Source organism: Toxorhynchites rutilus, chromosome 3 (genome assembly GCF_029784135.1).
Source record: "Toxorhynchites rutilus septentrionalis strain SRP chromosome 3, ASM2978413v1, whole genome shotgun sequence".
Lineage (NCBI taxonomy): Eukaryota > Metazoa > Arthropoda > Insecta > Diptera > Culicidae > Toxorhynchites > Toxorhynchites rutilus.
The window spans coordinates 29,782,496-29,796,780 of NC_073746.1; the positions used below are offsets into that span (position 1 = coordinate 29,782,496).

General features: G+C 41.0%; 1 protein-coding gene across 2 annotated transcripts in view; it reads right to left on the reverse strand.

Moving 5' to 3' along the window:
* The window catches only part of LOC129778049 (coiled-coil domain-containing protein 85C-A), a 162,120-nt gene that overhangs the window by 4,234 nt on the left and 143,601 nt on the right, over positions 1 to 14,285 (reverse strand). For both annotated transcript variants that reach the window (XM_055784700.1, XM_055784698.1), the window contains 2 exons: positions 5,809 to 5,997; positions 5,489 to 5,746 (listed from right to left, as the gene is read on the reverse strand). In XM_055784700.1, coding sequence (XP_055640675.1) covers positions 5,489 to 5,746; positions 5,809 to 5,997 — 447 coding nt within the window. The remainder of the gene's footprint in view (positions 1 to 5,488; positions 5,747 to 5,808; positions 5,998 to 14,285) is intronic.

The window sequence follows — 14,285 nt, forward strand, 5'->3', positions numbered from 1 at the left end:
ACACTGAAAATGCTGATGGAACGAAGGTTATCGATGGAATTTAAAGTGCTTTTCTTTCTAATTGGGATTGTTTTTGAATATTTCCATGCAGTTGGGAATTTCCGTGTAGCGATGATTGAATTAAATATGAAAGTAACTTGTCTTACGACTAATGGCATAATTATCTTCAAAAATCGAGGAGAAATGTTAAATGTTGTACCAATAGCAATTAGACGAGATTTCATACTCCACATGGCAATTTTGGTTCAATTTGCTTGATTAGTTCTTGAGTTATACAGAAATTTATGCTTCATTTGTATGGCAGCCCCCCTTAAGAGGGGGGAGAAGTGCCTTTTCGCCATAGTAACGTATCTTGCCCCCTAAAACCTTCACATGTCAAATTTGGCTCCATTTGCTTGGTTAGTTTTTGAGTTATGCAGAAATTTGGGTTTCATTTGTATGGCAGCCCCTCTTAGAGAGGGGGAGGAGTCTTGAACTATCATAAGAACCTTCCCCAGACCCAAAAACCCCTACATACCAATTTTCATGTCGATCGGTTAAGTAGTTTCCGCGTCCATGAGAGTCAGAAAGACAGACAGAAATCCATTTTTGTATATACAGATTGTATTTACAATGGCGAATTCCCCGATCTCCTTGGTTTTGAAGTCTGTGTTGGGGAAACCCTATTCCTACTATAGTTGCACCTTTTGGTCAGTACAATTCGACAAGCACAAACCGGGCTAATCGAATTGTGGGAGTTAGCATTCGCAATGTTTAATTTTTTTTTCCTACATATTCAGTGTTTAGATTTTCATTTTACCCCCCATATATTCTTCTTAGACGTGCTCCTACGTCAAAACGGTTTTGTTCCTGATGTTTTTGACTTAGTTTCTACGCGTACCAAAATGTTCATCATCAGTTTTGTAAACAAAAAAGACGGGTGGGTAATGTCGGGGACATAACCGGAGTGACGTAGGACTATGCAAAGGGGACAGCTTTTGCTAAATATATATTTTAAATATATTGTTTCATTTTCTTCTCCTACGTGAATACCTACCTATCTACCTGAAAAATGGATTAGTTTACTGTTTACTCTTTATGAACATGTTGGGGGTTCTGAAAAGAACCTTTGGTGTTGTGTTTTTGCGTTTTATTTTACAAACTTGATTCTTGATTTTTTTCTGAAGGCTTTGTACTTATTAAATGTTCAACGCCGGGCATCTTTCGGCGTATGCACATATCGAACAATCAAAATGATGGCTGTGATAGGGAATGCATAGGTGGTCATCAGCTCATTCACTATAATATATTTCACTATTGAGCACATTATCGTACCTTAAACTGTGGTTTCGGAGACGAATGAATTGTAAGATTTGTAGTCTCCGCAAACAAAGTAAATAAAAATGAAAAACAACTGAGGTTTTGGAGACGAACTCTACGATCTGTCGAGAAATAGACGAACTATAAGCGTTCTAAAAAACCAACAGTAAATACAGGGACGGATGACCTTCGGATAAAAGTCCTTTAAAATAAGAACAGAGCAGCAGGAAATACATAGCTCATCATGTTGCTCCTTAGATATTTTTCTATACAATGCAGATGTAACGTCAGTCAATTTTCAACATCAGTTATCTACCAAAGAAAGCAGTTCTTGCTACCGAGAAAGTTCGTTAATGCCATCCTGCATACAATGTGTTGTAATTTGAAGCCACTTTTAATTCGGAAACCATGTATGGGTTTGTGAAAACTGAATGATCAATTTAAAAGACCCCAACCACCAATAAGTTCAAGATGGAGGCGAATGAACTGCAAAGTTTAAAGCCTCTTAAAAACAAAGAAACAAACAAACAATAAGTTCAAGAACAAGCATAAACAAAATAAATCAGTTTATATTACATGTCATATTATGTCACTTTAGAATGCATTGGTATTGTGAAAAACTTTCAATAACTCTCCATTGAAAGGTTTAATGGCCCTGAAAAGCGCCGTGTTTTACGGTGGCTGGTTTTGCCACCAAAGCAGTCTGTATAAACAAACTATTTCCTTCTTCTACCTGCTGCCGTTTCGCGATTGCGTTTGCCACTCGCTGAAACTAGTTGTTGCCACCGAACCGAATGTTCTCTGTTCTGTAGGTGGGTTTTCTTATTGTCGTGAGCAACTTTGCAAGCCAACTCGAGCACTCCTGCGGCCGAAATTCTATAACCGCTATTAGGTATACTAGGTAATCCGTTGATGCAATGTGATGTGAAACGATGCCATACAACCACACTAATTTACGATTTGAAAGAGAATGATATATTTTCCAGCGGATCCGCGCGTTTTGTACTTTAGCGATACACGCTCACAGGATAGAGACAAATCGGCAGACTTAGCCAAAGGGGCGAGTCCAACGAGACGAACGAATGAGCGTTAAAAGGCAGCGATGGCAAAAAAATACATTCATTACGATTTGTTCGCTCGTTGGATTCACATGCAGGCTAAAAAAAGGTCCTTTTCAGGATCACAAAATTATCTTTAATCTAAAGAGTTTATTGTTTTGTTATCACTCGATATCCCCATCTTGTTCGGCTAAACCTTCCTGTTTAGCGATTGCGTTTGCCACTCGCCACAGCTTTCACAGTTGGAAAATTTCTTCCCATCCAGCTTGTGACATATTTTACAGTATATTACATTCAATGACACGTCGCATTACCACTACTCAGTGTCGGATTGGAGGTAATTTTAACCTGTAATTGTACATTTGCGATGACAGTGGTACAGTGTCGACTTTCAATGTGGGGTCATAATTTGGACCCCGAACTCTATGTTTACAAAAATGTCCAACTAAACATGTCGCATTACAGGTCCGTCCAATTAGCTAAATGTCGAGCTAAATGTAAATTACTGTACTTTCAATCTAGAAGCAAGTTAAGAATTGGTGAAAATTGAATAATCGGGAAAGTCCCCAACCATCAATAAGCTCAGAACAACTGCCAAATTCTCATACTCATCATATCCTGGCAAACAAATTATGAAAAAATTAATTTGTGTTTTATTATTATTTTGGATATTGTTTTAGAAAGCATTGAACTGTATTTCGTAAACTCTTTTTTGGAAGGTTTAATGGCCCTGAAAAGCGCCGTATTTTATGGAATGGTTCCAATTTAGAAAACTTAGTACTCGTGGTTTTGAAATAAAACCATTTCGAACGCCCTCGATGCCGCCTTGTTCTGGATTTGCCACCAAAGCAGATTGTATAAAGAACTAACTTTTTTCTTCTGCTACCTGCTGCCGTTTTACGATTGCGATTGCGTTTGCCACTCGCCACTCGCTGCAACTGCATGTTGTTGTCTTGATGTCCACCGAACCGAATGTGATCTGTTCTGAATGCGGGTTTTTTTTATAGTCGCGAGCAGCTTTGCCAGCCAACTCGATCACTTCGGCGGCCGAAACTATATAACGCCGGCTAGGTGGACTGGTGCTCTGGTACTAACGCGTTCGGCCTAGCTACTCTTGCGGAGCAATTGGCGAATACACCTACGGGGAATTGCAGACCAACACGGTTCGAGTGGGATTTTGCCTTTCCCTTCAGTTTTCCTCCTTTGTCATGTCCAGACATGGCTGCTTGTGTTGGTTTGTTGATGTGATGTGATGCGAAACGATGTGGTGTACGGTTTCGATGAGAATGATCGTTACGGCAGCGGAGCGGGGATTTTTAAGCTGACTGGCTGGCTCGAGAATTACGCATGTGTGAGACTGCGACCAATGTTTCGTTCATTTTTTTTCTTTTTCCTTTCCAATCGTGCTTCATTGTATTTCGCTGCTGCTCTGGTTTCCCGTTTTGGTCGGTTCGATTTGAGGAGCACAAAATGGACCAATCAAAAATGGGCACATAGTGCATTTTGACAATGCTTGATATTTCACAATTATTCAATTATTTATCTCAAGAAAAATGAAGTGTTATTCGTTATGATAGATGCGTAGATATATTTCCTATCAATTGATGCAAAAACCTTTGCGGTCTATTGAGAAATGCTCGAGTTATAAGCGTTCCAAATCTTGCATTTTTTCCTACTTGTTCAGTGCCTAGAATTTCATTTCACCCCCTATATCTTCCGGTTAGACGTAGTCCTACGTCAAAACAAAGGATCTTCAAACATTGGTTGAGGTCGGTTAGGATCTGCTAGGGTTGTTGTTTTTTTTTTGGTTCATAATGTGTTGGCTAACAATACCAATTACCACGAGTGGACGCGGACTAACAAAATCTCCGTAAAAATCGCATTGGTCACGATATCACATTCATTTAGTTGGGCGTCAACCGGAAACCAGTTCTCAAATTACTCAGTTTCAGCTCGGAAATCGGATGCTCGATTGTGTTTAATAGAGCAAGCAAGTAAGAGCGCCGCATACTTCGGAGAACGACTGTTCTCTATGTTAGGGGCGGTACCACTGAAAGCGCTGCCCAAACAACATGACAACCCGAGTACATCACAGTGAGGGCTAAGGAAGGTTCAAAGAATTGCATCAGTCGGTCTCCTAGAAATTGGCCGGAATGCGAGCTCATGATCATGGCCGGTATGCGATGGTCATGATTCATTTGAAACCTTTTCTTCGCAATTAAGTTGCGTGTACATTAAAAAAAAGAGTAGCGAGAACTTTATGGCGCACCTGATACGAAAGAGAAAGTTGAGAGCGAACGGAAGCCTGGTTCCGGCCGCCAGACGGTGCTGCAGCAGATGCTGAAGAGGAAGACCGAGAGCAAGGTGGCTTCATCGTTCCATACCTTATAACGGGAAATTGGAGCAACCGTACAAACGGAACCTGGCCACTTTTTTTTGCAGCTGGCAGGGGACCGGGTACTTTACGTACCCAAGCAAGGAGGTCCTTCTATGGCTGCAAGAAGGGAATGTTACTGTTCTTTTCATCGGGGATTGTGGTGAACGGGGAGATATAAAGTGCGAAATATCTGCTGGAAGTTACCGCCTTCATCAAGAGAATCACGCAAATGAGGATGTGGTCTTTTGACCGAACCTGACCTTAGCCCATTATGCCAGGAGCTCACTGGAGGAAATGGACCTGCAGAAGATGAACGTTGTACTGATGACCGTCAACCTTCCCAATGTCCCTAGCCGCGATTGATAGAAACAAACTAGGCGAATTTAAAACGCAGGATCTAACCCAATAATTTCATGGCCAAAACGGAGAAGCAGCTAATCGCCAAGGCCACGAAAGAGCTGAAGAACATGCAGACAAATAGCTTTGCTTAGCTTTGGCTAAGGTTCTGGACATAAACAGGGCATCGAAGCATATTTTCAGAAGGAACAAATGTAAGATTCAAGAAAAGTGTGGTCTATTGATTTATATTTCGTAGTTTTTTCATCTCCACCCAAAATTAGTCCATTTTTGAATGAATACGTTGGCCCAATACATTACACAATAGTTAACAGAATTTCTTTTCGGATATTAGACTGAGCATGTATCAAGAAATAACACTGAACCCAACTCAAATCAGACCAAACTATCAGCTTACCGTCAGTCCATTCCTTCCGAACTGTCCGCCAAGCTGGTGCAGGTTTTCGTCCGCATTAGTACTTGAGCTGCTTCCATCTCCGTCATCACGGAGGGGAACAGCACTGGATGAACCGGGTGGAGCTCCACAGTTGGTACAGACCGTGGCCGGCCGGTTGGTGTTGGTCCGTTCCTCGTCCAGATACAAGCAGAGTTCCTTCAGTTCCAAATTGTCCCGGATAAGCTCCTGCTGCTTATCATCCAATTGACGTAGTTTGGTCTAAAACAAGAGTGTTCATGAGGTTAGCACAGGTTGTGCCTAGTGTTCGCAGACACTCTTACCTGGTAGGCGGAAACCTCCTGTCGCATAACGCTGGCAGTGTACCGGCCAAAGCGTTGCCACTCTCGGGCCAACTTCCGACCCTTTTGTCGGTCGTCGTCCAGAAAACAGCACAGGTCTCGCAGTTCCTGGTTATCATCGCTGAGCCGCTGGTTAGCCTCTTTCAGTGCTCTCAATTCGGCGAGGAGATTCTGCAATGGATGGAAACACAAGATTTGCCTTAGTTGCTTTCATTTGATTAATATGCAAGCTCATAAAAACATATACATTCTAGCGCAGCAACAGGTTTGAGGGGATAGTATTTATCACGCGGAAATAAAAATAAATGGCGCTTGTGCGGCTTATCTAAATGCGAGCTGGAACCACTAGCACCAGTTGAATCGTAAGCAATTGCTGGCAGTCAAACCTAATCTCGCAATGTTCCCAGACCATAAATCGTGGCGGAATTCCGAAATGGTACTTTAGATAGGGGAAGGAAAATTCATCAAGGAATGACCTTCCCCTCCCTTCGGTCAAAATCGTGAACTGTTTCAAAGATTCTTATAATTAATGACAGTGCTAGAACTAATTAATAGTACGTGTTGCGAGATAAATCAGTGTCTTTTTTCCACCCTTCTCCCGGAATACTCAGCTCGACCGGGTCGAAGGAATCGACGTGTTGATGGGTGGCTATTGGTGCCTTTGACTGACCAAACGAGCAGCACTCGAGCCGCCGAAAGAAAACAGATCTCTTTCTTTCCTCAATCAGTAAACGAGCACACGGCAACCCGAGGGACGAAGGGAACCCAAACAAGCATCGGTAAGCTTGTTATGGTTTTTCTTTTCGCGAAGGCACACCTAAGTAGATCATTAGCGGCTAGCTTATTTTTCTCTCTCTCCTACCTTTTCCTCCCCTGGTCAGAGCTAACTCACGGCTAGAATAATATGTACTTCGAAGCGGCTAGGCAGACAAGTAGCTACCGCCGAGTGAAGAGAGCCGTTGAAGGGTTCCCCTCGATCGTTAGCCCCGTTACTGTAAATGTGCGCAATTAACAAATTATAATCTGTATATATAACAATAATAAATTGCGGAAGAAAAGGGCGAAATGCGGCGAACGGTAGCGATATATTATCTACGTTTCCGCATTGGGAATGTCAGCTCGGAATCGTTTAGACAAAGTTATTACCCAGCGAAAATTGAATAAGTTAACCGCTGGGAGAGAACAAATCGTTCTCGGGATTAATTGAAAGGTAAGGCCTCATGCTGAAAGTCTCGCAAAAACGACAGAAGGTTGATTCTATGGAGGGAATTTTTCAAGAGAGAAAGTAAAACATGTAAAGCACTTCCATAACCTTCTGTGTTGCTCTAGACTACTTTGGAAAGTAAACAGATCAAAAGCACTGTCTTGTTTTAGATCAAAATCTCGTCGGTTTTTCTTCTTTTCATTTTGCATCTCATGCACTTATTAACGGATTCATATCTCAAGTATGTCCGTCCGGTATGCGCAGCCTTCAAACTGTTTTCCATTACTGTGTTTGCATTATGATCTCCATTCTTCTCATTGCTGAAACATTATTATTCGCATCGGGCCGATTGCATTTCAATTGACCTTCATGATTGATGGAATAATTCAACTAGAACGAAAGTGCTTCCACTTTTGGGGTGAAAATTGTTTTGTTTCAGAACTGTTGAGTGTTACATCATCCAAATTCCTTCGTGCATCAACGTGGAAGTACTCTTCAAATCAGAAGAAGAAGAGCTTCGCGCACAGAAACACTTCTTTAACTACAACAATTCATTTCAATGATTCTATGATTCAGATAATCTAAATTATTGAATATAAATAGTTTCGCTAAGAAAATCGGAATCTATAGTGATATTAAATCAATGTAGTGACATACTGAAAAATTAGACCATTACTCATTGACACAGATCCAATTGTCGACCTTTAAGAAAAAGTCTATGTTTGAATCAAATCACATGTTTCGCATCATGCCAAATAATTATTTATATTCCGCACTATTTGTGTTTAAATAATACGGAATATCGGTTCCTATTTTGCGACCAGTAATCAAACCATTTGCTCATAATTAGCTAAGGAATGTAAAGTAAATTCGACAGTTCTACTTTATCGTTTTCATGTGCTCGCGAGTCAATTTTCATAAGTAAATTTATATTCTACTGCTGCCTTGTTCATTAGCCGAACCTCGCACATGCGTATAACGTAATTAATGCATTGTTCAAAGTATTGACCATCCCTTCTCACTACTTTTTATCATTTTTCTGGCAATTTAGGGATTTACGGTAGTCGGAAGGGGAAAGATCTGGACTATAAAACGGGTGAACCAAAATTTTCCCATACGATATTTTCCAAATAGTTTTGGAAAATAGTAATTATAATTGGAAAATAGTAGTAATAATTTTCTGAGAATAATAATGAATGATCTGCATTTTTATATAGAAACAAGTTTTGTATTTTCAACCAATCTCGAGATACAACTGATTTTATGATCGCAGATTCAAAATGATTCAAAATTTACAGCCTCTGAAACAATCAATTAATATGGACATCATACAATGACCTGGAATGTCGAAAATTAATACCTGCAAGTTATCTGCCAAACCAAAGTGCACGTTTAGGAAATAGTTTTAACGTTAAAAACTGTTTCTGCTGCAAACGAATTTCGATGATCTGTATGCGAAACGAATCGGAAATTCTAAGATTTGTTGATTGGTTTGTTTAAAATAATCTAATGTACCAGCGAAGTACAATATTCATACTCGGATGAATCGGTCGCTTGAAATTCAAATACAGTGAGCCGGAACTAAGTGAAATAAGTGAACGGACACAGTGGAGAGAGAAATTATCTAAAATTAAGATCCGATTGTTTTCAATTTGTTGACATGGTTGTAAACAAACCATTCGTGGCTTCAAACTCTCGTCATCCTTTAGAGCGTAATACTATAATACATACAACTATAATACAAACAAGCAAAACTCGCAAGCTAGCTTGCGGGCAGACAACAGTCTTCCCTAATGCTGATACCACACACATCGGTTTTGATATGGGACTACGTCTAATCGGAATGTGTGGGGGTGAAATGAGCTTGAGCTTGAGCTTGGGTAGACTGTACAATTCGTAGTTGCTCTCCGTGATTGACCTGAACCAACCAAATTGCACAAAGAACACACAGAATGACGCTTGGAACTAGCAAATCATTCTCGTTGTGCAATTTTCGGCGATTCAAGCTTTAAATGGTCAATAACGACGCCGGCCACGTCCTTACAGTCACCAGGGGAAGGGAAGGAATGTTAGTATGATATTCGCCGCCCGAAGGCCAGAAGGGTCGCCTCTATAGCGTGGTTCCCTAGCGAATATCATGGAAGGGATAGTTGTTAGTAGGGAGAGGCAAGAATCAGGATTCATTGTGGTAAGTGATGTGATTGTGTAACGCGAACTATTGACGATTTTATCTTTAGGTAACCTGAGAAGGAAAACCTATAAAATAAATTGGACGTGTTATATATTCCATTTTCATCGAACGTTCTTTTAATGTAGGTTTTATAGAAGTCCAATCGTAGCGGGGAATTTTTTTTTCAGGAAACCTGATAGGGTAACCGGGAAAACTTCTGTAAAACTAATAAACCAAATTATACATCGTATTTCATCATGAGTATTCTTAACAAACTATATTTGGGGAACCTGAGAAGGTCACTGAGAGATACATTGCATTAATTAACAAGTGTACTTTTTATTGAACTTTAATCGCGACGGCATAGGGTTTTTTTTAGAAACCTGAGAAGGTAACCGAAAACTCCTTTAGAACTAATAAGTCTAGAAACATATATCGCCATTCATCGCACACACACCTTATCAAACTCCAAATGCGATTTGGGAGTCCTGAGAAGATCACCGAGAGCTCGTCTAAAACTAATTGGACCGGCAATATACCTCGTTGATCATTGAACGTACCATTTATAAAAAATTAAAGAATGAAAGAGTTGGAGAACTAACCAGTTAAATATTAAAGAATTCAACAATTAGAGAACTGCAGAATTAAAGAAATAAAGCATGAACGAAACCAAGAATAAAGGAACCAAAGTTTCAAAGAATTAAGGAATCAAACAATTAAAGATCTAACGAGCCACCGTTCTGTTGAGCACGAAAACTACTCAACACTTTATGTGCCCTATACACGCGCCGGAGAACTACAGCAACCACCTAGCGGAACACGAGACGCTTCCCCTTCTTTTTTTACTTTCAACACCCCTAGCTGGTTCGGCACTCCACTTATATCCCCAGAACATATACACGAACACACACAAGTGACACATACCAGATCGGGTCACCTCCCTCGCACACCCACACAACCAGAAGGCATTCACTGGATATCTGTATGTACAGCATGACACAACGTACGATCAAAAATTATACACACCCACACACCAGAACAGGCCTACCACGTAACAAATAAACAAACCTACAGGTCAAGAAACAAATCCATATGACAACAATCACACGAGCAACAAATAAAAACAGAGAACAGTAAAACATACAACCACACCACCCTGAACCCCTTGAATGGAAATGACGAGTCCAGTTCGTCATAAACTTTCCTGCACAAATCGACAATAACGAGCCGCACTCGCCAGAAACTATTGAGGTTTGATGCTTTTTTTAAAGCAGCATCTGTAAGTCGTATCGAGTATATTGCTTTGCTATTCTTGTGTGCATGCTTCTAGCTACCGTTATAATGCAAACTGTATAAATCCACGCCGCCATGTAGTGTTGACTGAAAACAAACCATCGTTCTAGGGGCCAATGAAGAACACGCTCCCCATTCTACACTGATGCAAAACCCGCTGCATGCGTCGAAACCAGCCTCCATGCCAAGAATACATGTGTTCCTCTCTGCTCTCTGCAGTACACAGTACAACATAAGCCATCAAAACAGTAGACTCGAGAGACAGAGACATAAGCGCACATGTAGATCGATAAAAAGAAGAAACACAAATACAGATACTACTTAGCTTAAAAAGTGTTGTGGCCAATTCAACACCAACTGCCGATATATGTGAACCCAGCTGCCCATCGCATCTTCCGCCTCCCACAGCATCGTGCTGCTCTCGTACTAGTAGAGTTTTTCGGTGATGCTCTCACAACTCAATTACAAGAACTCTCAAGTTCACACGCACACCGCTTAGACCTACATTCGCTGTGTTGGTGACTAAAAAGCGAAAATTTCGTTTTGCTCTCTGTAGCTCTCTGAGCTGAAATACACAAACACACCGAAACTGGGCCAGCGATGAGGAAGTATTTTCTCAACTATAGTATTTTCTCAACTAAAGAGCATATCCATTTCGTAGCCAAAATTCACGAATCCTCCAAACCGAATGATTCCATTTCACTAAATCGCGACAGGGTATCATATTGGCCATAAAAATGCCAACTTTCACGCACAAAAAAACAGATTCAATCGCCACAATCCGTAACAAAACAAGGAGCACAAAAACACACGTCTGTCGCGAACCGATGCACCACTCTCTCCGGAATGTGTGGGGGTGAAATGAAAACCTAAACACATAACATTCAGGAAATAATTGAAGATTTCGAATGTTTATAACTCGAACATTTCTTAACACGTTGAGCCCCGAAATTTTCTTGCTGTGCTTTCCATTCAGGCCCCCATGAAAATCGTTTGCACAATATCAGTGTTGGCCCCAGCTTCCGAAGTTACTTATTGTATAAATAGAAAATAGTCAGAAATTCGACTAGAAAGTAGTCACATTTTGTAAAACATCCGAAAACAAACCTTATATATTTTTATTTTCTTATTATGTAACTGTCAGTCCCAATCAGCGCTTTCTTACCAAAAAGCTCAACCCTTGGGGTCGCATCGCATCGTATTATTAGATCGTAAAGATGTTTGCATCATTGGATAGGAAATATTTCTACCCATCAACTGCCACGCTTCGGTTGGCCCGATTTAGGGTTCGCCCAACAGATCCATCTAAACCAAGATGCCTGGGGAACTTTTGTTCCCATCGAAATGTTTTCCCTAACATAGCCACCCAAACTAAGGTGTCTTACATTACATGGCGTTTGTTAAATTTTTTGACGTAGGACTACGTCTAACCGGAAGATATAGGGGGTGAAATGGAAATCTAGGCACTGAACAAGTAGGAAAAAATGCAAGATTTGGAACGCTTATAACTCGAGCATCTCTCAATAGATCGCAAAGGTTTTTGCATCAATTGATAGGAAATATATCTACGCATCTATCATAACGAATAACACTTCATTTTTCTTGAGATAAATAATTGAATAATTGTGAAATATCAAGCATTGTCAAAATGCACTATGTGCCCATTTTTGATTGGTCCATTTTGTGCTCCTCAAATCGAACCGACCAAAACGGGCAACCAGAGCAGCAGCGAAATAGAATGAAGCACGATTGGAAAGGAAAACGAAAAAAATGAACGAAACATTGGTCGCAGTCTCACACATGCGTAATTCTCGAGCCAGCCAGTCAGCTTAAAAATCCCCGCTCCGCTGCCGTAACGATCATTCTCATTCAAACCGTACACCACATCGGTTCGCATCACAACACATCAACAAACCAACCCAAGCAGCCATGTCTGGACATGGTAAAGGAGGAAAAGTGAAGGGAAAGGCAAAATCCCGCTCGAACCGTGTTGATCTGGAGTTCCCCGCAAGGGTAGCTAGGCCGAGCGCGTTAGTACCAGTGCACCAGTCCACCTATCCGGCGTTATATAGTTTCGGCCGCCGAAGTGATCGAGTTAGCTGGCAAAGCTGCTCGCGACGATAAGAAAACCCGCATTCGGAACAGAACACATTCGGTTCGGTGGACATCAAGACAACAGGCAGTTGCAGCGAGTGGCGAGTGGCAAACGCAATCGCAAAACGGCATCAGGTAGCAGAAGAAAAAAGTTTGTTCTTTATACACACTGCTTTGGTGGCAAATCCAGAACAAGGCGGCATCGAGGGCGTTCGAAATGGTTTTTTTCAAAACCACGAGTAGTAAGTTTTCTAAATTGGAACCATTCCATAAAACAAGGCGCTTTTCAGGGCCATTAAACCTTCCAAAAAAGAGTTTACGAAATACAATTCAATGCTTTCTAAAACATTATCCAAAATAATAATAAAACACAAATTGATTTTTTCATAATTTGCTTGCCAGGATCTGATGAGTATGTGAATTTGGCAGTTGTTCTGTGCTTATTGATAGTTGGAGACTTTCCTGATTATTCAATTTTCACCAATTCTTAAATTGTTTCTAGATTGAAAGTACAGTAATTTACAATTAGTTCGACATTTAGCTAATTGGACGGACATGTAATGCGACATATTTAGTTGGACATTTTTGTAAACATAGAGTTCGGGGTCCAAATTATGACCCCACATTGAAAGTCGACACTGTACCACTGTCATCGCAAATGTTCAATTACAGGTTAAAATTACCTCCAATCCGATACTGAGTGGTGGTAATGCGACGTGCCATTGAATGTAATTTACTGTAAAATATGTCACAAGCTGGATGGGAAGAAATTTTCCAACTGTGAAAGCTGTGGCGAGTGGCAAATCGCTAAACAGCAAGGTTTAGCCGAACAAGATGGGGATATCGAGTGATAACAAAACAATAAACTCTATAGATTGAAGATAATTTTGTGATCCTGAAAAGGACCCTTTTTAGCCTGCATGTGAATCCAACGAGGGAACAAATCGTAATGAATGTATTTTTTTGCCATCGCTCCCTTTTAACGCTCATTCGTTCGTCTCGTTGGACTCGCCCCTCTGGCTGAGTCTGCCGATTTGTCTCTATCCTGTGAGTGTGTACCGCTAGGGTATAAAACACGCGGACCCCAAAAAAATATCTTATTTTCTTTCAAACTGTAAACCCGTGTGGTTGTACGGCATCGTGGACGTAACAAAGGAGGACAAGTTAAGGGAAAGGCAAAGTCTCACTCGAACCGTGCAAGTCTCTAGTTCCCTGTTGGTCGCATTCACTGATTGTTCCGCAAGGGTAACTAGGCCGAACGGATTGGTGCCGGAGCACCAGTATACCTAACAGCGATTATAGAGTTTCGGCCGTCGGAGTGCTCGAGTTGGCTTGCAAAGCTGCTCACGACAATCAGAAAACCCGCATCAAGAACAGAGCAGCTTCGGTTCGGCGCTCATCAAGGCAACAATTAGTTTCAGTGAGTGGCAAAGTGTTTCTCCGGCACGTCGCATCAAATGTAATTTACTGAACAACATGTCACAAGCTGGATGGGAAGAAATTTTCCAACTGTGAAAGCTGTGGCGAGTGGCAAACGCAATAGCTAAACAGGAAGGTTTAACCGAACAAGATGGGAATATCGAGTGATAACAAAAACACAACACCAAAGGTTCTTTTCAGAACCATCAACATATTCATGAAGAGTAAACAGTAAACTAATCCATTTTTAAGGTAGATAGGTAGGTATTCACGTAGGAG